This window comes from Anopheles gambiae, chromosome 2 (assembly GCF_943734735.2).
Source record: "Anopheles gambiae chromosome 2, idAnoGambNW_F1_1, whole genome shotgun sequence".
Taxonomy (NCBI): domain Eukaryota; kingdom Metazoa; phylum Arthropoda; class Insecta; order Diptera; family Culicidae; genus Anopheles; species Anopheles gambiae.
In genome coordinates this window covers 16,332,007-16,358,044 of record NC_064601.1, presented here as the reverse complement: position 1 = coordinate 16,358,044, position 26,038 = coordinate 16,332,007, and the positions used below count along the sequence as shown (strand labels likewise).

Below are 26,038 nucleotides of genomic sequence, written 5' to 3'. Positions count from 1 at the left end.
GCTTCATTTGGAACATATAGGGGGCATGCTATGGTTGATGGGTTTTGTTCTCAATTTTGCAAATCTGCTAAATAAAAAGAAGGGAGCATATAGCAAGGGGAAGCATCCTCTTTGCACACCAACTACCCTCATAAAATATGAATTTAAAAGAACGAAGAAAAAAAAAACATAGAAAATCAGTGCTCCTCCATCATCATGCGCCGCGCTCATCCTGGCGGGGCTGCTATGATGCTGTATGGTAAAGGGCGCAAATGGAGAAGAGCTGTGCAGTTAGACTATGGTTCGCTCTTTTAGGCACATTATTATTTGCCTCAAAATACACTACACACCATGCATAATATCCATCCTCCGCCTGTCAAGTGTGTATTGTGTACCGTTTTTGTGAGAACTCTGGTGCAAGAGGAGTGAGAGGAGGACACAGGGCGAAATAGGAAGGTATGCTTAGTATTTCGCTGTACGCGCCGAAATGTGTGCTTCTTTGTAGCTGGCTGTTTGCTGGGGCCAGGCGCTGCTGGTGCTTTCGCACGATTCTTTTAATGTGGTAGTTACACGACTGACTGACTGGCTCGGCTCTCCCCAAGCGCGCTCAAGGCGCGCGTATTGTGTATACACGCTCGCGCGTACCAACCCCTGGGAAATAGGAAAAAAAACAGGCACTTTGTCGTAACGATTCCGATTTGGAGATTTTCTTTTCATTGTGTACAGCTCAACTACCAAACCCGCGTGAGGCGCACTCTCTCACTCTATATCTTTCTTTATCTCACTCTCTCTCTCTCTGTTTATTCTTGCTTCCTCTCATTGTCTCGAATTTTTCACGAGCTCTGCCAGCGGGGCAAGTTTTGGGGGAAAATTTTCAGCTACCAGCAGTAAAAACGGTCTAAAATCAATTGCCTTGCGATTGCGTTTGCTCTCCTTGCCGGAGCGAAATGGTGTGATGGCTTATTGCGACTTCCGGGCGCGCAAGTTTGGCCAGATTTTGATTCCAAGAGTTGTAAGATTCATGCCCTTTTCGGAGAATTTTGTCCACCGCTATCAGCCGCATGCATTTCGCTCGATTAGAGTTTATCACATCGGATGGCAATATGGCTTTAGGTAGGCTGGATTGGTTTGCTTTAAATTCTATTTTTACTTCCTGTCCAAAGGACAGTTCCGTGGTACAGTCATCAACTGGCACGATTCAATAAAATGCCCGTCATGGGTTCAATTCCCTAATGGACCGGGGTGTAATCAATAAGTCAATAAGTAAAGGAACACATTTGTAAATATACCCTTCGTCATTCAGCGGTGTTTTGTAGAAATATTAAATTTTTGCACTATTATTACCACATCCTGGATCCTGTTTTGTATCTCCTGCTACCTTCCCTTAATGTGTGGATGAATTTTTATAACGTTCATTTATTTTAGTTTTTTGAGTTTAAGTTCCTCCCTCCTGTAAAACGCAGCCTATCATCCGCGGCAGGGAGGGCGGCACAGCAGCATTCGCCAGCCTATGTATCCGCTACTAACACCAAATCCCTAAGCACTTGCCGCGCGCTTCGAGAGTCGCGCAAAATGAGCCCATGATGAAATGCGTGCAAGCGAGACGGTGCCAGACCATCACTTCCCAGCCGTTTGTCGATCCTTGTCATACGACCCCTGGTGTGTGTGGCACTACTGGATGGTGCAGGCGGCAGTGGCTGTGGTGCTGCTGCAGGATGGTTAGGTTTTTATGTTTTCGGGGCGCAATTTTGTATTTGTGCGACATTTTCCTTTTTAACCGTCGTCGCTCATATTTGTATTTATTTTTATTTTTTCCCGCAACGCCCGAACCCGAACGCCGCAGACCCGAGCCGAGATCCTTCTCCGCTGGGCTGGGTGGCCTTTTTTGTTAGGAAGGGGGTTAGAAAGGAAGGGAGGTTGGGCGAGAGGACGACGGTGGAAGCTTAGAGCTGCTTGGCTCTGCTCCAAACAGCTCCAGCGGTGGCGGGCGCAGGTTACAAGAGCGCACCACGGTTTTGAAATGGTATTAGTGATGGGCTATAATGGTTTTTCGGCGGTTGCGTCGTCCTCCGTTCGTAGTTTCGCTATCGTTTTTTCGTTTCTCGAGCGCGCGCCACGACCGCCAGCGCGCCGCTCTGCTGTGTGTACACTACCGACAGGGCGACGAATGACGCGTTAAGGAGGAAAGAGGCCCGTTCGAAGAAGCGACGAAGCGGTTTATGGAAAGAATTTTAGCTGATGTTCTTCTTCGTGTCGCGGATGGAGGATGTAAGGGAGTGGGGGGGGGGGGGGGGTCGTGTGGAAAAGTGGTGGAAAATAGTGGTGGAAAGGGAAAATGTAGAAGGGGAAAAAAGATATAACGGTGCGATTTAGAGGAGCGCACGCAAGAGAACGAGACAAAACAATAAGGGTTAGGGGACGATAGAGAAGCTGTTTAGGTGTGCGTTAAAAAAGCGGGCATCAAACGAAATGGGGGAGGTAAGGCAACGAAGGCGGGGGATCGGTTTCGTGGAAAAGCGAAAAAAGTAGGCAGTTTTGGATGTAAAATGTAAAAGAGGAAGGTGGGGCACGTAAAACGGGCGCAACGCGTAACTCGCGCGCTCGCGGGCTAGCTCTCTTTGTCGCGCGCTTTGTTCTCTCCTAATGCCCTGCCTAAGTACACCGCGTACTCTACTACCACACTGTGCAGTGAGCGTGTGTTAAGAGCGAGAAAGTAGGCTAATAGAGGCAGCATTACTACCAGCAGCAAGTGGCAGCATCCTGAACCATGTCCTGATTGGGAAGGCAGTTTTGGAAGAAGGAATACAGTGCGTGACAGGGTTTAGCTGCTACTGGCGTCACTTTCATTTGCATAAACAACTTAATGGAAACCGAAGCCATCGATTTTGTGAAACCTTTAACAGTAGACCAATTTCCTTTTTTATTATGCCCGATTCTGCAATACATTCTGAATACTGCAAAAGGTCCGAATAGAAATGACAATTCTAAATTGAGGGTTTACATTGCCCGAATGAGTATTAGAAAATAGTTTACAATTTAACTGAAGGAAATTATTGAAGTCCGGGACCCCAGCAATTTTGGTGAACTTGGTGGGGAAAATGTCCTGAAGAGCCTATTTGTTACCAAATCAACTTTATGATTTTTTAAATACGATAGAATCTATTATCTACTACTGAAATGATGTCATGCCAATTGGCTCTCCTTCTTGTTGATAAAACAAAATAGCAAGTGGTCCAAGTCGAGACAAGATTTTGGTTTTCGTGCAATGCCTCAAACTTCTAGTTGATGGAGGGTTTATGTCTTCCGATTATTCTTACTTAAGATATTTGATGACATCTGGGCATCGCCAATTGAAGTATAAGAAGTAAAATAAATCCAAATGTTGGTGTTCCCTATGACAGTGTTCCCTATGACAGTGTTCCCTATGACAGTGTGCCCGGCTCTCCCACTTTGGTGTCAGAATTGTTAAACCAGGAAGAAACAAGAGATTTTATTACTTTCATTGCCGTTCTTTCGCCAGATATTCTTCTCTTGGCTCGACACCGTTGTCGGTCAAGGCCTACCTGTACCACTACTTGTGGGCTTGGCTTTCAGTGACTTATTGATCCCCCATAGCAAGATAGTCGTCAGTCCTACGTATGGCGGCATGGTCCATTTGGGGCTTGAACCCATGACGGGCATGTTGTTAAGGCGTACGAGTTGACAACTGTACCACGAGACCGGCCTAAATTCGCCAGGTATTAGCTTAATAATAACGACCACGCATTCATTTAATAAACCTGCCGAAAATATAATCAATGCCGGTTTATAGAGCCTAAGATCCGCAGTATTCAAATTAGATCCTCAAGCGTGCACACGATTGAAAATTTGTTTTGTTCAATAGTTTAACCAATTTTGCATGATCAAATGTGTTGTCATACGTTCAGTTTGGATGTTGAATTGTTGAATTATTTTATATTTATTTTTATCATGTATTTATGAGAAATGTCCTTTATATCCGCAGTGTCTGTCACTACCTACTTTACTTTTCCTAGTAAGAAATATTTAAGTAACTCTGCTTTAGCGTTCTATTTTACTAAAAAACACATTACTTGTAGAAAAAAAAACAAATTTAGGTGTTTTAATATTTCGATTTATTTTAAAATAATGGAGGACTAAAGTATTTAAGAAACGGAGAGTGCATTTGCCCCGTATGCTTTGTGCTCGATAATAACAGTAATAATGCTTAGTGGTTTCTTATCTTAAAGCAAAAATGGGTAGCAAAAATGAGCACGCACTGTACCGCACGACGGCCGCGCGGGGAAATATCGGAAAGTAAAAGATGCTGAATTTTTTCGGCCCGCTACATCGCAGTGCGCGCATTTTTATTCTCTTCTCTAGCGATTTTCATTTTTTTGTGCTGTCGGCTTCCGAGCACCAGCCGGCATTTTCCATCCCGTGCTTTTCCGCACGAGGTCTGTGTGCAATTTTCTCACTCACTCTCTCTCTCTCTATCTCTCGCACACACATACACACGCTGTGTTGTGTATGGTGCGCGCACCCCGGCGTCTCGAAGTCATTCGGTGCCCGCGTGCTGCCGCCCTCACTCAGTGTTTTCCAACCCCGTCCCTCGACTTACAAGAAACACACACACACACACACACTCTTAAAACGGAACCGGGAGACTACATCGTGCCTTCGCATTTGCCGCCCTTCCCAACCCCCCCATGTTACACCGGAGATTGAGTATCCTTGCACGGCCGGTCGGCCGCTGCTCGCGGAGGATTTTTTCCACTCTCGATTTTTTCGAGCGCGCGCGGACACGCTCCTCTCGCGCTTCTTTTTTCTTTTTTTATTCGCCTGCCGGGCGGCCTATCGCGCTTCACTCTCTCGCTCTCGCGCACGCTGCATCTCGTGGCTGATGCTGCGAACAATATTTCCAATGGGCGAAACAGAGCGGGAGAGCGCGCGGGCGCGAAAGGGATAGAGCACAGCAAAGAGAGTTAGAAAAGTGCGGCAGCGAGAGTGAGCGCGCGAGTACGTTCGGATGCTGCTGCTGCTGCTGACCGTGGACGGCGCGCGGGAGGACGGTACGGATTTTTGCGCTGTTTCTGACGTTTTCTAACGCGCGCACCACCACCACCACCCCACGCTCCTCTCTCTAAACTCTGATGGGTTAGGAATGGCGGCGGAGCGGCAAAGTTTAGGTGTCGCTTCGTCTCGCTTCAGCCCGCTGTGCTGCGTCCTATTCCCGCGAGTATATAATGGTGTGTTTTAGTGTTTGTCCGCGTGATAGTAAGGCGGCAAGACGAGTGCGGCTGTGCGGGCCGGACGGCGGGGGAATGCCTTTTTTCCTCGCTAAACAACCACACGCAGCATCATCCCGCCGCCGTCGCCGCATCAGCACCACCACCACCAACTTCCATCCTTTTTTCCTCCCCCCCCCTCCTCCCCCTCCCATCGGCACGGGGTTTTCTACCCCCTTTTCCCGGCCATGGGTGAGATGTTGGGCGCGCAACAACCGAGGCTCTCGAAAACGACCCGAAGTAATAATAATGGTTATATATATAAGGAAAAACAACATATCATTACATAGAATTTTCACTTTTTTCCTACACCGCGGGTGGATGGATGGCGGCAGGAAGGGGCTTCTCTTCCCCTTTGGCACTTTCCCGCCGTTTGCTGTGCCCGAACGTTATTTTTTTGTTCGCTCACGCGTTCTTCGCTCTCGCCGTCGTCCTCCGGCCCATCGTCCAGGGGGGATGGGGAGGGGTGTGTGTTTGTGTGTTAGTGCGCGCCGGCAGCAGTTAGGGGTTCGGGACAGAGAATAGAAAGAAAATTAGTGCAGCAAATCAGCAAAATATCTCAAACCGCCAAACTAATAGCACACGGGAAACGGACGCGGATCGACCCGCCCGACCGAACCGAGAGCAGCGCAGATCCGGAGAGTCCGGAGTGTGATATACACACAGTCACGGGAAGCACAGCAGCAGCAGCAGCAGCAGCACGGTTTTGCGAAGACGACGACAACGTTCGATCGCCGCCCCGGTGTGTTGCTTGTGTGTGTGTGGTGGGTTTTTCCTTCTGCTGCGTTACTTCGACTGGCTGACCGAGCCACACGCATAACGGGTTTGGCAGTCCGACCGGACCGATATACGGGGAAGAAAAACTCCGGCTGGCCATTGTGTGTGTTTGTGTGTCGATGGCGCGGGACATGCCGTTGTGTTGTGGTCGCCGTCGTCAGTGGATCGTGGGAACCGGGCGCGATGTTTAGCCGTGCTCTTGTGCTGCACTACCACCCAGCACAGTAGTCACCAAATAGTGTGTTGTGTCCCGTACAATAGCACCAAAGTGTAAGTCCGCGAATTTTTTCCACCCCAGGGGCTCCCAGGTAGTTCGTGTTGTGGCAGTAACGCGTGTGTGAGCGTTTAAATGGTCGCTAAGCGCACACAACGGTCGGGAAATGATCTTTTTGAAGATGTTTCGTGACACACACACGGCGGCTTTCTAGTGCGTCCCTCAATCGATCACTAATTTTGGCATCCCCAGCTTGTGTATGTGTGTGTGTGTGTGGCTCAGTAATACTGATTTGATTTTGATGAGCCGTGGTGTGCTGATTTGCTGCTGTAATTGCACGAAGATTTGCTTTTGCTGCTGCGGCGTGTTTCAAGAGCCCTGGCTGCTGCTCACATCCTGTATGTCTGTGTGCTGTTTGTTTGTTGTGTGTGCGTCAGGGAAAAGAAAAAAGAATGCTCAATAAATCGAGAGGGAAAGTGAAAGCATAGCCGTGTCTGTGTGTGTGTGTGTGTGGTTGTGGAGGCCTCCCAGCGTGTGGTCCGATTTCTTTTGACGCAAGGTGTTCACCTTCTGGGTGGTTTTTATTCTGACAGGTGTGTTTACCAACCAATTCGCAACGCAGTGGGTGAAGGGAGGAGCGAATTTCCCGATTGCACGATCGTCTGAAAACCTAACGGGGTACGCTCCTGTGTATATGTGTGTGTGTGTGTATGTGCGTGTATCAGCAGCCCTAGTTATACCTCGTTGAATAGTTGGAGTGAATGTCGTGATTGATTTTTCCACACCTTTTTCCATCTTGGAGCTAAAATGGGGGTTTCTTATGTGTGTGCCCGCCGTCTGTGGGTGAAAGATTGCTGCGTGCCTGTGTGTATGTGTTGCCTTCGTACCATTGGCCATGGTGTGTTTGTTGGATGCAGAGAGGTGGAAACCAAAAATTTGTGTTCCGTTTTCCTACATCACCTTTCGCTCGGGCACGGTGGAAATAGTGTGGAATTGTTTGTGATCGTTTTTCGCCCAGGGCGTACTGCTTCACCTTGAGCTGGTTCGGAACAGTGCACAAACTTAACAGCCAACTTACCAGTGCAAGAATGAAGGAATAAAAACCAAAGTTAACTTACCCAAACTGTAAAAATCAAACTTAAAAACGAATAATTTTCAAAAGGAAAAAATCCATCTCACCCTTTAAATGGTCATCCAAAGTGTGCGCCTGGTGCCCCACGTGTTCCCCACGTGTGTCGTGCTTAATTCGAGTTTTGAGCTGTTTAGTGCACAACTACAATTAATTGAAAAGCAAAAGCACCCATCACTCATGTTAAATACTTCCACACTAGCCTCGCTGGCTAATTGTGTCAGTCGCTGCGCGCTGTGCAAATGGTTTCTTTTCGTGGTTTCGTTGTGCGCGTGTTAGCTCATGGGGAGGGGGGGTGGACTATCTGCTGCTTATCAGCGTGCTCCAATACCCGGTTTCGGTGGCTTGTGTGCAGTTTAGTGTGATTTGGCAATGCTTTTTTTTGCACATCTTTTGATCAACCCAGCTACTAGTGTGCTTTTGGGTGTGAATGTGTGTGTTTTGGTGGGGAAAGATATTGAGTGCAAAAAAAAAAAAATAGAGAAATAAATAGACCTAACTCAAATACGATTTTATTGTACATCCACCTGCATGTGTGTACAGTATTTTGCCACGTGATGATCCTCTTTCTGGTGTTTTAATTTTACATCGAAATGGTTACCTTTTTAGCCCTGTGTGCGTGTGTCTGTGCTAGTTTCAAATAATGTTTTTTTTTGCGAAAAAGAGTTAAATTTTTCATTCGCACGAAATAAATTGAACATCCCTTTCAATCACTGATGACTGATGAATTGGGGAAAATAATGCATACACCACCCCCCCGTTACTTTGCAAATATCGCCATTAGCTTCCTCTAATACCGTGTGTGAATAAAACAGAAAACCCCCCTCCCCTAATGCCGCGCGGTGTCTTTTGCTCGCGAAAACGCACACATTTTTGGTGAAATATAGCAACAGAAATAAAAACCCCGAAAAATAAGAAGCTACATTCACAGTCCACTCTCTATACGCGGACAGCGTGTGTGTGGTGCGTTGTGTGCGATAGTGTTACACTGGTTACGGTGTGGTGTTAGTGGCTGATGATTATTATTGGTCCACCAGCACCACCACCATCCTCCTGTGGGGCCCTTCTCCCAATCTACCAAGCAAGAGCTAGTTGTTCTCTCGCCTATCGATGGATGGTGCGGCGGTGTACTGTACGGTGTGTGTGCGTGCCTTCATTTCGCTATTTCGTTTAGTTGCTTGTTTTTTTTACTGTTAATCACTTTTTTTTCGCACAATTTAACCTTGTGCGAGAACACACCACAGTGTGGTGGTGGTGTGGTGTACAGGTGAAGATGAAGAAGAAGGACCCGTCGTCACATCTCCCTACCGACTCACCCTGTATTGGACATGGCCTGTATTTATCGGCCATAGATGAGGAGGAGACGAAAACAGAACTATAAGAAAACAAAAACAAAAAAACACACACGCTACAGACGTGACGCGCAGACCGCGAACCAGAGGGAGGTGGGGGTCGAGGACGTCGTTGCAGGTTACACAGATGTGTGGGACAACCAGTGCGGTGTAATACTAGGTAAAATTGGGGGATGAACATCGCGCAGCGAGAGTGATAGTGGTTGAACAGTGGTGGGAGGGCAAGAGAAGGAAGCGTAGGAGAGGGGGGAAGGGGTGTGTTGGTAAGTCAGTTTGCAAAGTAGTGGTGTTGGGGGTTTATAGGTGCCTGCTGCAAACCCCCCTCCCGAAATATACACCCCAAAACCAAGCCCACACGTTGATAACGACGAATGCGCGCAGCTGACGAGGGAAACGAGGGGGGCGCAGGCCTGCAGCGGCAGTGCCAAAATAGTAAAGCAAAGAAAACACAACGCACAGACCCGGGCCATTATTATCTGCTGCCTAGGTTAGGCAGTGGCGCCCCCCCCCCCCCCGCGTCACACAAATTCGGCGCGGTGCGGTCTGTTTCGCGAAATCGCGCTTTTAGTGTGCCGGTTGCGCACGTAACAGGGGGGTTGTTGGTTGCGCTGTGTTGCTGGTGATGCTGGCCGTACTTTTCGTTGCTGCAACGTTGCGCTTGCCCGGTGCGTGTCCTGCCGGTGCGTGTAGTTAACTTACCGTCCTGTGGATCCTGTGGAGTGCGCGCTGCAGAAAGTGAAAGGGTGCATCTTATTCACGTCTCGCAGTTTTACACTCACTGATGCACATGAAAAGGGTAGCTGAGTGCATCACACATTCGTTCTTGAGCTGAAATAAAGGGGTAAAACCAAATAACTACCAGGAGAAGAAACAGCGAATATATTAGGCCGATCGAATTAAAGACAAGTTTTGCATGTTGTAATGTTCTGTGTTATCTTATCGCGTGTAATTAATTGCCACAATTGTTCACATACACACTCAGAAGCGATTACTTTTTGCGCTACTGAAACGCTTTAAAAGTCCAGTGTGAGTGGTAAACAAAGAGTGCAATGAAAATTGAAAGGGAAATTATATGATAACAACACAAACGGTTGAGATGTGTGTTGCAAATTGACATATTGGTGGAAGCACTGTCTCTATCGTTGTGTGATCGAAACTTTGCAATTCAGCTTTTTTGTCCATCCTGTTACTTCTCCAGCAAAACAAAACACTGAATTTTCGAAGGTGCCAAAAGTGTGGAAAAGATTTTTTCTTTTTTTTCACAAAAACAGCTGTGGTTTTTCCCTTCCCCAATAGTTTTTCGTTAGAAAGAACGCAACATTCGGTGCATTAACAAGAGCGAGGTACAAAAAGTGTTGATGTAAGTGTGTGTGTGTTCGTGTGATAAGTGTACGTGTGATTGAATATATCTGCATATCGTGAAAAATTCGACGTCCGACAGTTTGTGTGAGAATCAACCACCGGCACCACTTTCTGCGGATTTTGTCTCAATATTTTGGCACGCCCCACCATCGAGGGCAAACGCGGTGCCGTGTTCTGGTGGCTGGTTCTGTTTCGTGCAGTTGCAAAGCAGCACCATCAACGCAACAACAACAGCAAAAAATCCCTACCTATGTGTGTGAAAATCTTCGGCGCGCACCCCATTATCAGCTGCTGCTCTTAACTTCCACAAATTTCCAAAACCATCCGTCGTCACCGCTGCTCTCCTAATGCTGCAATAAATCCATTTGCGCTGGGCGCGATATCAACCTTCTGTGAGTGTGTTTGTGTGTGTGTGAATAGAGGAGGAGAAGCGGGGGTGAGGAAGAAATAAACACAATGCACGCGTGTGTGCGTGGTGCGTGTTGTTGTTGCTGTGCAGCCCGGTAGTAATGCAAAGTGCATCGTCGCTGGGTCTTTCCGTTTGTTCCGTCAGTTTGGTCACCTCACGGAACCAGCCCCTCCATCTGTGTGATTCGTCTGCGTGTGCTGTATGTGTGTGTGATGTATTGCTGCTGTGTACGACAAAAGTATGCTCTGGGTGCCAACATGCCCAGATGAACGACGGCGGGTGGCCGCTGATACGTTGATGCACTACACCGAGAAGAGTGCCAAAAGAGCAGATAGTAGTGGTGGTAAAGGGTAAACCACACACAGGAGGATGTATGTGCGAGTGTTTTGTGGTGGTGATTCGGTGTGATAATCAGTAAGAAGCGCAATCGCTCCCCCCCAAAACTAATCAACGATCATAAAGCGCCCACACTGACGTCGACAGGCGCAAACACAGGAAAACGAAAGTGTGAAAATAAGAAGCGTGCAATACATTTTACGCAGAAATGGTTGAAATTGCTCCAGCAAAAGCAGCAAGCTTTGTCGTCGTCCCTCGTGCACCTCGTACACACGTACACCACAAACTGTGAATGTGTGCCCTTTGCCTGAAGGGAGTGGAGTCGCCAGCAACGCACCTTCCCGCGTGTGGTGCATGTCTAACAGTACAGCAAAAGGTATATAGGAGTTGGATTTAAGCTGCTGGTTGATTTAAGTTTTGTTTTAATTTTTAAACATTGGTACCAAATCTCACACAACACACAAACAAGATCGCCCTTGTGCAAGATGACTCGTCAAAAAGGTTGTTGTTTTTTTTGGCACATTTCCGCTTGCTTCGGCGACTGTTAAAAAACCACCAAACCCGATTACTACTCTTGATAACGCAAAGTGCAAACTGATAGTGCGCTGCCCCAAAAACCCGAACAGGAAGGGATGGAAAGAGAGAGAGAGAGAGAGATAGAGACGGGTGAGACGGTGAACGAAAGAAGAGCGAAGAAGCGAGTGTGTGCGGCGGCTCTGCCTGTTATCTTATCGATTGTATGTTGGTGCACTGTACTTACTGTGCTGTCTTTCTCGGTCATTGAACGGATTCTTATTTCGCAAGTTCGCCAACGGGAGGAATGATCGTGTATTACTCACGTACGCCACAAGACGCTAGAACACTTCTCCCCATCCCGTCCCCATAGGACGACTGTGCCTAGGACGGACCAATCTTGATCTTAGGCGGCGGCCTTACCTATCCCACCGTAAACTCGGGCTCATGGGGGAGGGGTGTTAGTATCTTCCATCCCCCTCTTAGCCGGTCCGGGTGGCCTTGAGTGAAAACGGACCGCGCGCGCACGTGTTGTACGTCAGCCGTCAGCTGTGTGACGAAGGCAATAGAGTGGATCGGTTGGTCGCACCGTTGTAGTTGTGCCGGTCCCATCCAGCATCAACTGAATGCGACCGGCCTGTTGCCCTGCCCTGTGGGTATATTAGGCGTGAGAGACAGGACAGCAAAGCGTAGCGTTCGGATTTCGTAGAAGATTTTGCCTTCCAAGAATTGCGCTGATGAACAAGTTTCACCTGGTTGTGTTGTGCGTCCTGGATTGGAGCATCGGATGGAGCGAAACATATTCGGAGAAAATTATCATCAAACCGGCGCGCGGCTTGCCACACACACACACCCACACCCTCTCCGCAGCAACACAGCAGTTTTGATGACGCGCTACGCGGGGTTTTGTGTGCCACCTGCAACCTTGAACGCGTGCTTCGCGACCTTGCTCTATTTTGCAACCTGTAGAACATCTGGCCCCGCTGTTTGTACCGCTATCATCGGGTTGGAGCAGCGGTGTGTGAAGCTGAATTACTTTTTTAGAAGCTTTGGGTCGATTTCAAAAACTTAGAACACGTGCCCAACAACTATCATCTAGTCGTAATGCAATCGGTAATAAAATTGCTGACAACATTTACTAAAAGTTCACTGAGTGAATTTTACTGATCCGCAGCATTCCTTATTATGTGTTTGTTTGCAGTTATGGGCAGAAAAAAAACATACTTAGCATATTCATTGCTCTACCTTACTTTCGATTTCACCTTTGTTACCCGATGTGGACGCCTGGTCGCTCACGTGCTGCTGAGCTGTTGCCTAACACTCCGCAACTGACCCAAAGCGCGTCACACTACGGAGTACGGAGAATTGCTACTGTATTTTGCTTTTCTTTTTGTCATGCTTTATATGTTATCGTCACATGTTGCATGGGTGTATGTGGGTAAACGCTCAGCCGTCTTTTTCCGACGCGAATTTTGAGCGGTCCGAATGATGCCGTTGGGTAGCGGCATTTCTTTTCGTGTTTTGTACCATTTCCATTTCTTCTCCACCCATCCTCCCCCTCTACGCTAGTGCAAATATACCATAAACACATAGTTTGTGCGAAAAGAGCGAGGGAAGCACAAGAAGATCAGATCAGCCACCCTTAGTTTCGTCCAATAAAAGAGGAAAGGAAGGAGGACACGCAACATACACCACCGAGCAAGAGAAGAAAGAGCGTAAAGTTTGTCTAGCGCACAGCAGTAACACGATAGAGAGCGCACGCCATCGTATGTGGATGGTATATTGGGAAGCACATTCGCACATGGTTGGTATGACCATCACACGGCTGGGAGCGACGATAACATAACACACACACATCGCCCCACCGTGTACACATCATCGCCGTCCGTTGTCGTTGGAGGGGAGCACGGTTCCTAGAGCATTCGGCCTAGAGAGCCGTAATAGTTGCTCCCTCTTCTTCCCGCCGCACCGTTGTAGGATGCTGAACGGCGGGTATGACGTGAGCGCGAGCCTAGAGCAAACTGAGCCGAGAATAGTGCGGGCGAGAGTGATGGGGAGGCGCAGAGATACGCGAGGGAGCTCGGGTTGCGCGGATCAACCATCAGAGACCGAACATAGAGACATTTTCTCGGGAAAAAGGAAAGTTTTTCCTCTATTTGGTTTCTTTTTGGTTTCCAAACAGAGAGAAATTCGCTAGCACCAAGGGTGTCCAGCGCGCGTCCACCAAGCAACCACAACCACCTACTACACAGTAGCATCGGCACCGGCATATGTGCGCACGCTTGTGTGTATGTGTCTTCGAAAGAGAGTGAGAGAGAGAGTGGACTAGCACTCCCCCGGGTTGTTGTTGTTGTCGTTGGCACTTCGATAAACGCACGTGGTGTCGTCCGATGAAAGCATATGCGAAGCAAAAAGAAAGAACATAAGGATTTTACTCCTTTTGCCTTCGATGCTCCGGTGTGTGCACACAACGATATATACTGGTATGTGTCGTTCGTCGCGCACCACGTGCTGCTGCTGGAAAGCGGATGCACCTTTCACCAGCGGAATCGCCTAGCACCTCCTCTGCCAGCTGGTTTCTGCTGTAGTGGGGGTGAGAAGAAAAGAAGAAAAGACAAAAAAATAGGACGAACGACGCTGCTGTCCGTTTTGTCGGCAAATGCAAAAATGCGAAATTGCATGGTGGTTGCCGTTTTTGTTTCTTTTATCGGTGAACCATTTTGCCGCTCGTTCTGCTAGAGCGTTTGCCGAGTCGCGTGTGTTGTTGGCCCCGCACACGTGGTTAGTGTAAGGATGGAAAAAAAACAAGGAGTGCATCGCATCTACTCTCCCAGCCAGGAGTATGTGTTGTTATTGTGAGGAAAAAGTGGAATGCTGCACACCATCGTTCACATGTGGGGGCTAGTTCTGCGTGCTCCACATATACACGGGGCGTGGACGATCGTGTGTGTGTGCACGGTGTTTTGGAATGCGCGCAACTAGTTTTCCCTGGCAGTGTTGCGGAGGAGGGGGAAGGTGGTGGTGATTTGTTGCTGACAGTGGAATGTGATTCTTGCTCACATTCGTTTTCACTTTCTCTCTCACCGGTTGTGTGACATTGAAACACACGCGTAGAGTGGCCAGGTGTGGGTGTGGGGTTGTTGTTTTGCAAAGCTGCGATGGTACGAGGGGGCGGAATGCTCCCAGCCATAGTGATTCAGGGGGGTAAGGGTTTGTTGTGCATGGTTGGGATGGTGCCGGAACGATACTATGCCGTGTGTTTGTATGGGATTGCATATTTAAACGAAATTCCCATCGGGTTCAAAGTACGGAATGGAAGGTTTTGGAAATTAATCCTTGTTTTTTTGTTGTTAAGTGTTGAGGAATTTTGCACTACCAATTGATGAACTTACTGGTGTAATGAACATGTCGTAACAGAATAAGCTCTTGCTTTTAACGATTGTTAGGCCATCTTTGTGTGCCATCGATGTAGAGTTTTTTTATATTTTATTCAAAAAATGTATTCTTCCCCTTCAAAAACTTGCTGGCACAATCAAATGCCTTGAGTCGAACTTTAATATATATATTTTTAACTTCAAACAAAATTGCGATACACAAAAAATACACTAAAAAGGTCTGCGAACATTTCTCAGCCTTTAATAATACTTTTAAAGATAAATTGTCTTTTAGTCCTTCGACTCGGATTCTGTAAAAGATAATATTAGAGAATTAAGCAGTAAAGTGTGTGTGTTTTATTTATTATTTTAATATTAATTTATCTATTTTCCAATTGGCGCTTATTTCCAACTGTGTAATTATGACCATCTGATTCACATTAAGTTACTCAAGCTTTGGAGCGACCAAAGAAGTTACAAAACACGAAAAAATGATAATAACCTGTTTGAATTCTTTCCGTAACGTATTATCGTCGTATTTTGATCTATGTTTTACTTCCTGGTTTTTTTTTTTTTTTTTCATAAAATCATGTGCATCACTTGTGACGGGAATCATTTCTCGGGTTGTACACGCGCGCCCATACATCATGTTGCCGCGTACTGCATGTTGTGTGTGTGTGAGAGTACGCTATCGTACACCGGTCTCCTATGCTCTGCATCGATATATGAATAGCGGTGGTGCACAGCAACGGGACGAGACCCACCCGTGCTCTGCTATGTGAATGCAGGCACAAAAATAGCAGCCGTAGCAGCAGCAGCATAGCAATGATGCAGACCTCTACCAACCCACCACCTCTCCATACATTTCCACGATGCCGTTGGTGTGTTGATCGCTCGCGCCGCCAGCACTGCGCTCGTCTCGTGGCCCGGTGCTTGAACTGTTGGTGTGTTCTACTACTCCCCCGTCGGTGTGTGTGTGTCGATGTGTCTGACCTTCACCTTAACCTAGTGAAACGGCAGGGCGGCATCGTCGCCGTCGTCGGACAAACGGTCGATTGCCTTTTGCATCGTCGGTCGGTCGGTCGGTTGGTTGCGCCGTAATCGTTCCGGTTGGCATTCGGAGCGATATTTTCTACCTCGTTCTTTTGCTTTATCGTTTCACCCGCCACCACCACCATCGCCACCCCAACATCTACTCACTTTGCCTATAGTTAAAATGGTGTGTGAGGTGGGACATTGAAGGAGGGACACGATAGCTGGTTTGTCTGGCTGCTAGACACGACGTACGGGGGCCGACGATGATGATGATGATGACGGTGTGTGACGACAAAACATCAAGCAAAAAAAACCCTCTCCGTTGAACCGGGACCATATTCTTCGCGGGTTTTTATTCATCCAGAAAGTGAGAGTGAATCTAGCCCCCGCGGTACTGTTGTGGATGGTACGATCACTTGTGGCCCTCGAAAGAGTGTTCTCCACTTTGTGTACTGTGGTCGTTGCAGTCAAACTAGAATGGTGGAACGCCGGTTTGTGTACAAGAAACGTTGGTGGAGAATTAACTGAACACGAAACGGGCAAACCTTATTTACAGTTACTTAACGCGGCACATCATACGGAGAGCAGCGGCACGTATGGTTGACGTTAAACGGTTCATCGTTGTTCGAGTTCTCTGTTCATTGTTTTTATGTTTAAGTCTATGCGAGATGCGATGTTGCTTCTGATTTATCTTGGGAGCATTATGAGTTCTGAGGAAGAAGAACATCATTATTGTATAGGTCACTTTCCAGGATTTAAATAAATATTTAAACAATTGCTTGAACGCTTGTTGTATTCAAAATGCATTTAATTTTTAAGATTTTACAGATTTACACTGTTTTCCGGCTCAGTTTTCAAAGTGAACAGCATTATTTAAAACAAGCAAGATGTTTTTCAACAGCTGTCATTATTTGTGACAGCTGAGCTGTTAAAAAAAAAACCTCGCGTGATTGTTGAATAATGCCGTTCACTTTAGAAATTGACCCGGAAAAGAGTGTATGCCATTCACGATAACGCTTAAACTTGAACTAGAAATATTAACGTTTTGAAAATTGCTTTTCAAATTAGAATGCATTGCTATTCAACCGAATCTCATGACTTCATAAAACTTAGAGAACTCAGATAATTTGAAGAACTCAGAACTCAGAGAACTCAGATTTAAAACTTAGAGAACTCAGAGCCTTCCGAAAATAATTTGAAGTGTATTGTGAAAAGACTTCAAACAACAAACACGATTCAATTCCACGTAGTACTTTGGTTAGCAGCGCTATGCTCAATTCGATGGTTCTTCAAAATGTGCTCCAGCACCAAATGAAGCTATGGTCATTGCACCCCATGTTTTTATCACTATTGTATTCCCTTCGTTCTCCGCTTCTTCGATCCGCTTCGTACTTGAAAGTTCCCGTTTTGCCACAATGTTACTATTTGATATGCGACCCGTTCTTTTTTTTTGTTTACGTTTGCTATTCGGTGTGTTGCTATTTGATAGATTCATAACTACTTCTTCGCTGCTGCCCTCGCTTTGAAACACACTTTTCGCTGTCACCACTCCCAACTGCGTAACTCATTCATACATCGTGTTTGCCCTAATTGTTGCGCGCTAACCATACCCAATTCTTCCAAACCCTCCTAGCCCACGATCATTAGATTTCAAATGTGTGTGTATGTGTGATCGTTTTTTTAATTGTCTTTTAATATGCTGATTGGTCACATTTTCTTTCTTGTTTTCTTTTCCTGAACTATGTTTTCGATCGGCGTGGATAGGAAGTCAAGTGCCTTCTAGTCACAGAGCAGTCGCAAGTGTGTGTGTGTGTGAGTGGGTTTTTAGCGATGCGTCATCGAAAATGTGCTTGGCCACGAGTGCGAGTCCCTAACTTAACCGGCTGATTATGTTTCGTTCGATAATTAGATATTGCCGGTCCCGGGAAGCGGAGGGTTGCGTAGAAATGAAACTATCACGCCTTCTAACCAGTTGACGCATTGCACTCCGAGTGTCGCCAGTGTACATCCTGAAGTGTATTCGTACGGTTTACAGATTTCAAATCTATTTGAAAACAGTAAATAACAGCTGTAGGTGTTTTTGAAAGCTCAAGTGAATCGTTCTGAATAGATACAATTTTGTTTAATCCACTGGAACCAAAGTACTTCAGTTGCTTTTTAGAAACATGTTTCAAACATCGGCAGACATGCCCCTCAACACAACACGTTGATGAAATACAGCATTGTAGCACACACTTGCATTATGTTTTGCCCCAATCGTTCCGTGGCTATTGTGTTAATCGTTTAAAAGCACTAAAAAAAAGCTGTACTGCAGTACATTAAAAAATCGCAACGTTCTCTCTCTCCTCCCTGGCGGTGGATGAGGATTTATGAGCGAAGCATACAATATTCATGTGCTGTTGTGTAGTGAGTGCTCCAGCAGATCATAAATTGTGCGCAGCCCTGCTGCCTCTCTGCCGGTGACGCCATGGTAGGGATTATCTATATCTATCTGCTAGCCATTGATAGTGTGGTGTGTGGGGTCTACTACTAGTGCATAGTGCGTTATTTTTACCTGTGAACACACACTAGGAGAATTGAATGTGTCGTGTGTCGGTATGAAGGCTCAAATCGTGGACCTGCTGCCTGCTCCACTCTGTCTCTCGTCCTTGCGATGAGCTATTGTGTGAGTTTGTTAAAACGGTTGCATTTGTCGGTTGATTTATGATACGGGATTTAAACCGTTCACTTAATGATTCAATAAGGCCCTAACGTGTGCAGTAAAAAGCAATCAGCAGCGTTTATTTGTTTGTTTTTTTTCGCTACAGTAGGAATTGGAATCGAATTTCCAATGCCGGTAGGATGGTTTTGAAAGTGGTGGTTAAGTTTATTTTACCTTTTCTGTTTAAAACGTTGGGAAATAATATGAATAATCTTCCTTACCATAGATTTAGCGTGATCCCCTTTTTGTGAAAGTATCGTTTTTATCCTTGATGATGGTTTCTTCTTTAGAAAATCATTTGAACGGTCGTTAAGCGGATAATATAATTGAGCGAATTGTCTGGGCTTGTCGTCCCAATAATGTTCTCTAAGGTTGTTCTTTAATCTCGCACCTGTTGCTCTGCGTTTGATTTTAATGTGTGCGGACAAACTTCATGGGTCTGATAATGATGGCGGAAATTCGGAATTCGAGTCTTTATACTATGTTATTCTTTTGATTCGTTGACATTCTTTGTATATTATCTACAATTTAAGGCATGAGTATTGCTCCTAATAAAACAAATATTATTTCCTTCCTCTTTGCAGATCACTCATATCAACTAGACAACATTGGCAAATAGCACATTAGCAAATAAGGTAAAACGAGAGATAGAGAGAGAATAAAAAGGTAAACGTACAAAAGCACAATCAAAAACCAATACAATAACATAGCGCGCTTAGCACAGTGCGAAGCGAAGGAGGGGAACGACGACAAACACACAGCAGTGAGCCCCAGCCCCAGCCAATACACAAATCAACATGGTGGACACGCAGCACTTCTGTCTGCGATGGAACAACTACCAGAGCAGTATCACGTCGGCCTTCGAAAACCTGCGCGATGACGAGGACTTTGTGGACGTGACGCTGGCATGCGACGGTCGCAGCCTCAAGGCGCACCGCGTCGTCCTATCCGCTTGCAGCACATACTTCCGCGAGCTACTGAAGGTACGTACGCTGCTGGCTGGGTACCCCGGTGGTGGTAGGCAGGAGGTTGTTATGGGGTTGGCTATCACGCGCTAATTCCCAAAATTGGCCATGAACTGGCGACTTCAATTCCTTTCTTCCCCAGAGCACACCATGCAAACATCCCGTGATAGTGCTGCAGGACGTGGCGTTCACGGACCTGCACGCGCTGGTCGAGTTCATCTACCACGGCGAGGTGAACGTGCATCAGCGGTCACTGAGCTCCTTCCTGAAGACGGCCGAAATTTTAAGAGTGTCCGGCCTGACCCAGCAGCAGGCGGAAGAAACGCACGGCGTACGTATTGGAATGTGTTGTTGGTGTTGACCAGTCATTCATTGTTTTTTTTTTTTTGGGATTTCTTCACACAAAACACACACACATACACATACACGAACACACAGATGCATGCTTCGCTCGGGGCCAATCTGCCGTCGGGCGTCGTCCATCATCCGATCTACCCGGAGAAGATGCTGGACGATTCGCTGTACGTATCGCAAGGCGCCTCTCCTCCGCCCCACCTGTCCAGCCTGCACAACAGCTCCTCGCCGAACAGTGGGGGAGTGGGCGGCGGCAACAGTAATGGCGGCGGGGCACCGATGGTCAACCAGCTGCTGAAGCGGGCGGCGGCCGCGGCAGCACTCCGGCGGGAACGGAACAACTCCGTCCATTCGGACGAGATGGCGCTCAAGCGGCACCGGATGTCGGTGGACAGCAATGGGCCAACGAATCCGCGCGACCACCTGGACGTGATCTGCAGCACGCCCCAGACGACGGCGACCGACTTTTCGTCGAGCGCGGCCAAACAGCACCTCAGTTTGCCATCGCCCCAGGGAAAGGATCAAATGCGGCAACAGGACAGCTTATCCGGTCATGCCAACAGTGGTAAGTGGTGGGGGATATTCGGTCAAATGACTCTGCACGGGCGGACACTAAATCTTACGCTAATGTAAAATACGCTCTTACCAACCGCATGATTGCAGGCAGCAACAGTTTCTCCATCAACAGCGCGAGTAACTTAATAAAAAGTAGTATTAATAACAATAACAACAACATCAACAACAACAACAACTTGAACAACAACCTGTTGCACAGCAAGGAAAACAGTGGCGTCGGCGGCGGCGGTGCGGGCGGTCTGTGCGGTTCCGGCGGCAGCATGCCCACCTCGCTCGGCACCTCGAACGGCAGCAACGCGGGCAGCCTCTGCTCGGCGGAAAAGGAAAGCCTAGCGTCCTCGCCGTCGGAACGGTCGGCCGAGGACGTGAAGTCGGAACCGCTCGAGCTGCTGTGCGGTACGGGCGGCGATCACGAAAACAGCTCGGACTCGGTAACGGACGATCATGGCGACCTGGTGAAGGGTGGACTGGACGTGAAGGGCTCTTTGCGGTAGGTCTCTTCCAAAATAGCCGTCGGGTCGGGTAAATTTTGTGTCTTTTTGTTTCCAATGTATAATTGCTGTTCGGTTTTCATTTCACGCTCTCGATCGAATATGCATCGCCAGATCGCCAAACGACCATGAGCTTGAGAGCAGTATGCACCACCACAGCGGCGCACAGTTTCTCATGAACGCTAGCGAAAATAAACTCTTTCCCACGCCGCCCTCGTTTAACTTTTCCATGGCAGCACTAGCGGCAGACCCGTCCGCACTGGCAGGTGAGTTTCAGTGTGCTGGAGGCGCGCAGTAGCAGACGACCACTCATGCGCTGCGTCTACAAACCGATGCAAACACAAACCATCCACTAATGTAACTACTAATCTTTACCTCGCCATAATTGTACAACCATTTTCTTGTGTCATCTTTCTCTCCAATTAGGATTCAGCACACAGGCCCTACAAGCAGTGGAGTTGGCCGGCTCGCCACAGGGTAAGTTAGTTTGATTACTTTCTTTTTATGGTATCGATATAATTTTGTTTACAAAAAAAAAAATTGAATTTGAAACGAGCCAACAAAATTTATACATACATCGACTACTATCTTTCATAAACTTTCTTATTTATACCTTTTTACAACAAAAAAAAACGTTATATATTTTCCATTTTCCAATTGAAACCAAATTAAAACCAAAAACCAAAATCAACAACAACAACAAAAAAAGAAAATTAAACCTCAACCAACTACTAACTCTGAACATATATATATATACCCTCTTGATAACTCTTGCTGCTAATTGATGTGCAAACAGCGGGAAAATATGGACATTTTATGTAGTTTTTGTTTTATTTTCCAAAAATCATTAAATAACCGTACCAAATTGTTTCAAATGTCGCACTAGAAACACACGAGAGAGAAAAACAAAAAAAGATCAAATAAATGATCGTCAGTGTAAAAAAAATAATAAAACGCTAAACAAAATCCATCAAAAATTTATTACGTTCCTTGTTTTGTTTTGCCATTCCTTTTCGTTCACAAACGTCTAGCCATATTTGAGCGCGTTTAAAAGATTGACAAAAACAAATTAAAGCATTGTACTTCAAAATTTTTTAAAACCCCTCTCATTGATTGTGCAAAATCTGTGTGTCTTGTTTGTGTGTCTGGATAACATCCCGACTGGTAAATTAGCATTCCAATTCCATATTTTCTTCCTACCATATACGTTGTTTTCTTCTGCCCAAACACTACTACTAACCGCGGTAAATGATTAATAAGCGATGTGTATATATCTACTGTACAAACATTACACAACTTTTTGAACATTTGCAAAAAAGTGGCAAAATTTATCAATCGTTAAAAATGACAACAAGAAAACCAAACCAAACAAAACCGTGCCTACGATTGGGTATTATTGTACATTCTCTTCAAGAATCATTGCACGTTCTTCTCTACTCGTTCTGCGGACGAGAATATACTCGTGAAGTAGTAATCAATGTACGACACTTGGTTGTGCCAACACACAGGCATCACATGTGTTGGCATTTTGAGACGGTTTACAAAATCTGGTGGATTGGTTAAAATGTAACAAATGCGCTTTTGGGAGATGAAATGTTCTGTTTCGTTTCTTTATCAATTTGTAAGATGCTTTCGTGCAGTGCAAAATGTGGAGCAAAACTAACAGCAAGTAAAGCGCGCTTTATGTTTCAGTAAAAGATACACATATGCATAACGTGAAGTGTGCCTACAAGAGAGAGATAACTAACGCATTTTCTTAATTTAAGGAATTATTTTGTTTTTACTGTTTTTTTTTCTTCATACTTCACAAATCCTTTTTCGTTTTATTGCAAATTTGAAACAAACCAAAAACTGAATAATTTTTAACCCACAAATCATTTTTGCTTTTCTTCATAAGTTGTGTGCTGTTCCGATTTTTTATGTTTTGTTTTTCGACTAGTGTAAGAATGTGTAACTCGTTGTTTGGTATAATATATAAACTATGCGTGTTTGATCGTGTTTATACATCGTTGTTGTGTGTTTTCAGTTGTCAAAAGAATTAAACCTGTTTGCAAAAAAGAGCCTCTAAATGTTTAATATTCATTTCATTCATTTTTTTTAAAGCAAACATATAAGAACAGCTGCTGCATTTTATCAAAAAACAATCGCTGTAAACGAGTGAACGTGTTTTGTTTGGACATTTTGGTTTGGAAATTTTATGTTTCTGTTCATACTTATTTTTTCTACTTTTTTACTACAAAAACTGGAATTAGCGACGAACGAAACAATTACCTGACGCCTCTTCGTTTACGATACTATCTTACCGTACACGCAACCACTACTTCTACTACTGCTATACTTACCTACTCTCTCACCACTGCTATTCTTATCATTAGATTTACTAACACATCACTACTCACAACTACTGTTACTGTTACTACTGCTACTACTACTACTACTACTACTACTACTACAACTACTGTTACTACAACTACTACTATTACTACCTCTCTCTACTATTGCTACATCCTTTTGCCATTATTGCCGTTATGGCTGCCACTGTTTACTATTACTTTTTCACCACTATACTACTGCTACTTGTCAGTCGAAATGAGTAAAGCTTTGATTATGTTGTTTTAAACTACTCTTTTGGTGCCCGAAAATTATCGAAAAAGAGAAAGAGAGAGAGAGAGATAAAAAACACGAAAACACAATTTTTGTTTTGTTTTTCATTTATACGGAAAATAATGATCAACTGTGATACTAGATAACGAGACAAAACGTTACAAAACGTGACCAAAATATCCCCTACTGCGAAAAAAAAACGAAAAATTATAAACAACAAAACACAAACAGTATATAACATCGAATCAACGTCAGCGGACACTGAAATTGTACAAATTATCTAGAGGTTTGGATGGTTTTGCAACGGCGCTAATGATGGTTATTATTGTAATTATTATTTTAATTAATTTACCTACGTTAAGATGGCGGCTCCTCGGACACGGAAACTAATAACCTTTAGTAACACAAACAAACCCTCCTCCTAAACGACATCCATGCCAAGCCCTATGAAAATGCTATTCTTAAAAAAACGGGGAATATACGATAACCACACGTAACGAGGAGGCTTAGTGGATAAGGTGTTGAAAAGTTGAATTATGTAAAGCCCACACATTTTACCATAATTGAAATTAAACTGTACAAAGACGTAATATGGGGTAAAACAATATTGGCATATAAGCTATGTAATTAAGACATAATCTACGCCGTGCGCGGTGTGTATATGTGTGTGTGTACAATGGTAAAATCAGCTGGAACAAGGTGTCCCCTCAGCTCTCAGAAATGTAGAAAATATCTGCATTAAAAAAAAAAAAAAAAAAAAAAAAAAACAAAATAAATGTTGGATTGGTAAACAAGATAAAAATTTGTAAGATAATTAGCAAAAACAATTATAAAAATTGAAAACACGAACATCAAAATCTATTTTGCCACTGACGTGCCGAGCGATATGAGAGTGGATAAGGGACATATGTAAAAAAAGAAGGAAAAAATCATCCATTGTACAGACACAAAACTGTAAATATTAGTACGTAGTTCTAAACATATCATAATTCGGTTAACCTTAAGAAAGCTTTCTGAATAATGATGCTTGTGTGTATAATTGGAAAAAACAGAGAGCAACAACACGCAAAAATTTGAACGGTGGAGCGCGCGAGCACTTGGAATGATCGGATTGAAACCAAAATGGATAAATTAAATTCTCAAAAAAAAAAAAGATAGTATTAATAATAATAACAGATACTATTCACAAACGAGATTGTGTGGATAAAAGCACAACATCATGCTTTTCCCGCAGTGAAGCCTGTAGGAGTGGAGGAAGCAAACAAACAAAAAGTTAAAATCTACGATTCTGATACTAGCAGACAACATTGATACCTTCGTTTTCTCCACTCACGGTTACATTCATCTGCCTCATCAACCAAAACCAAAACTTCCCGGTCCCCCTTTTCCTCTATCTGTATCCTTCATCGATTGCTTGCTCGCGACAGCAACCTGTTTTGAGTATTTTCAGTGGTGGGAGTGTAATTTTTATTTGTTTTTAAATGTCATCCACGTTTATGTATATTGTTGTAGGTACGGTGACTGGACTGTATCGGAATTTGAACAGGATTTGTTTTTTTTTGTTTTTGCTCATTTTTGCTATCAATAGTGAGCATTCGTTCGCACAAATTGATTGGTGTGAATAGATTGTGTTGCTGTTGTGTGTTTGGATTGAATGTTTGTTAACAAACCACCGAGAGCGCGAAGCAACACAAGCCCCATTGTTCAATGAAGTGTTTCGATAAAGCAATTTAATGTAGCAATGGAGAGATTATGTTGTAGTGTGTCGCTGTGATGCATGGTGCGGAGAAGAGAGTGCTGCGTGTATAGCACGTTTCATTAATATTCACTACCACCGCGATACACCTGTTTTGCGTTGTTGTGTTGGGTGCGTGAAACACGGTACGATTTAGTACGATTCACCCTTTAAATGACTATCATTTTAGAGCAGATCGTTTTTAGCATTACTTTTTTGGTAACTGGGTGGTACGATGGTTGTGATCGAACTGTTAACCAAAGTGTCAAAAAAGTTTGAAAATAGTTTGCATTTAATTTTTTTTTTGCATTGATTTTACATGGTGCAAGGGAATAACAACAGTGTACAGAAATCTTACATTTTATTCCATTTTGTTCCACTTTTTACGCTGTAGGATCAGTCCATTTTAGTAGGATGTATAAAAATAAAAAAGTTTTGCAAAGTTTTTTTTTTTGGTTAAGGGAAGTTTTATAGCCGCCGCAAAACTCCCAATAACGATAACTATAACGAAAATAGATCCCGGTGAAGGTACACTACCATATTTTGCTAATAGACACCAATCACTTATGGAAAAGGGCGCTGTTTCCCAATGAACGATGGGATATGGAATTAATTACACGCTTCATGGTTTTAGTTGACCCTCCCGCCCTTGCCATCCCTGACCTGAAGTCCCAGATGTTAACTATTCCCTCCCAAAAAAGATCATCAATTCCCCCTCATTCAAGAGCAAATCAGTCGTTCTTCTGGCAACGCTGGCCATAACGGGGCGGACCCAAAACAGCCCCTCACCACCCCTTTCGATCCTTGTTTATTCCTCCGCTGATACTACGTGAAGCTCTAATACTGT

General features: G+C 45.0%; 1 protein-coding gene across 19 annotated transcripts in view; it reads left to right on the top strand.

Moving 5' to 3' along the window:
- Positions 1-26,038, top strand: part of LOC3290570 (broad-complex core protein) — a 122,159-nt gene that overhangs the window by 69,907 nt on the left and 26,214 nt on the right. For 9 of the 19 annotated variants that reach the window (XM_061641283.1, XM_061641284.1, XM_061641271.1 and 6 more), the window contains 6 exons: positions 19,051-19,449; positions 19,574-19,762; positions 19,870-20,350; positions 20,449-20,851; positions 20,967-21,118; positions 21,279-21,329. In XM_061641283.1, the coding sequence (XP_061497267.1) occupies positions 19,264-19,449; positions 19,574-19,762; positions 19,870-20,350; positions 20,449-20,851; positions 20,967-21,118; positions 21,279-21,329 (1,462 nt within the window). In that variant the 5' untranslated portion in view covers positions 19,051-19,263. The other 10 variants (XM_061641276.1, XM_061641267.1, XM_061641275.1 and 7 more) reach the window with 10 other exon arrangements.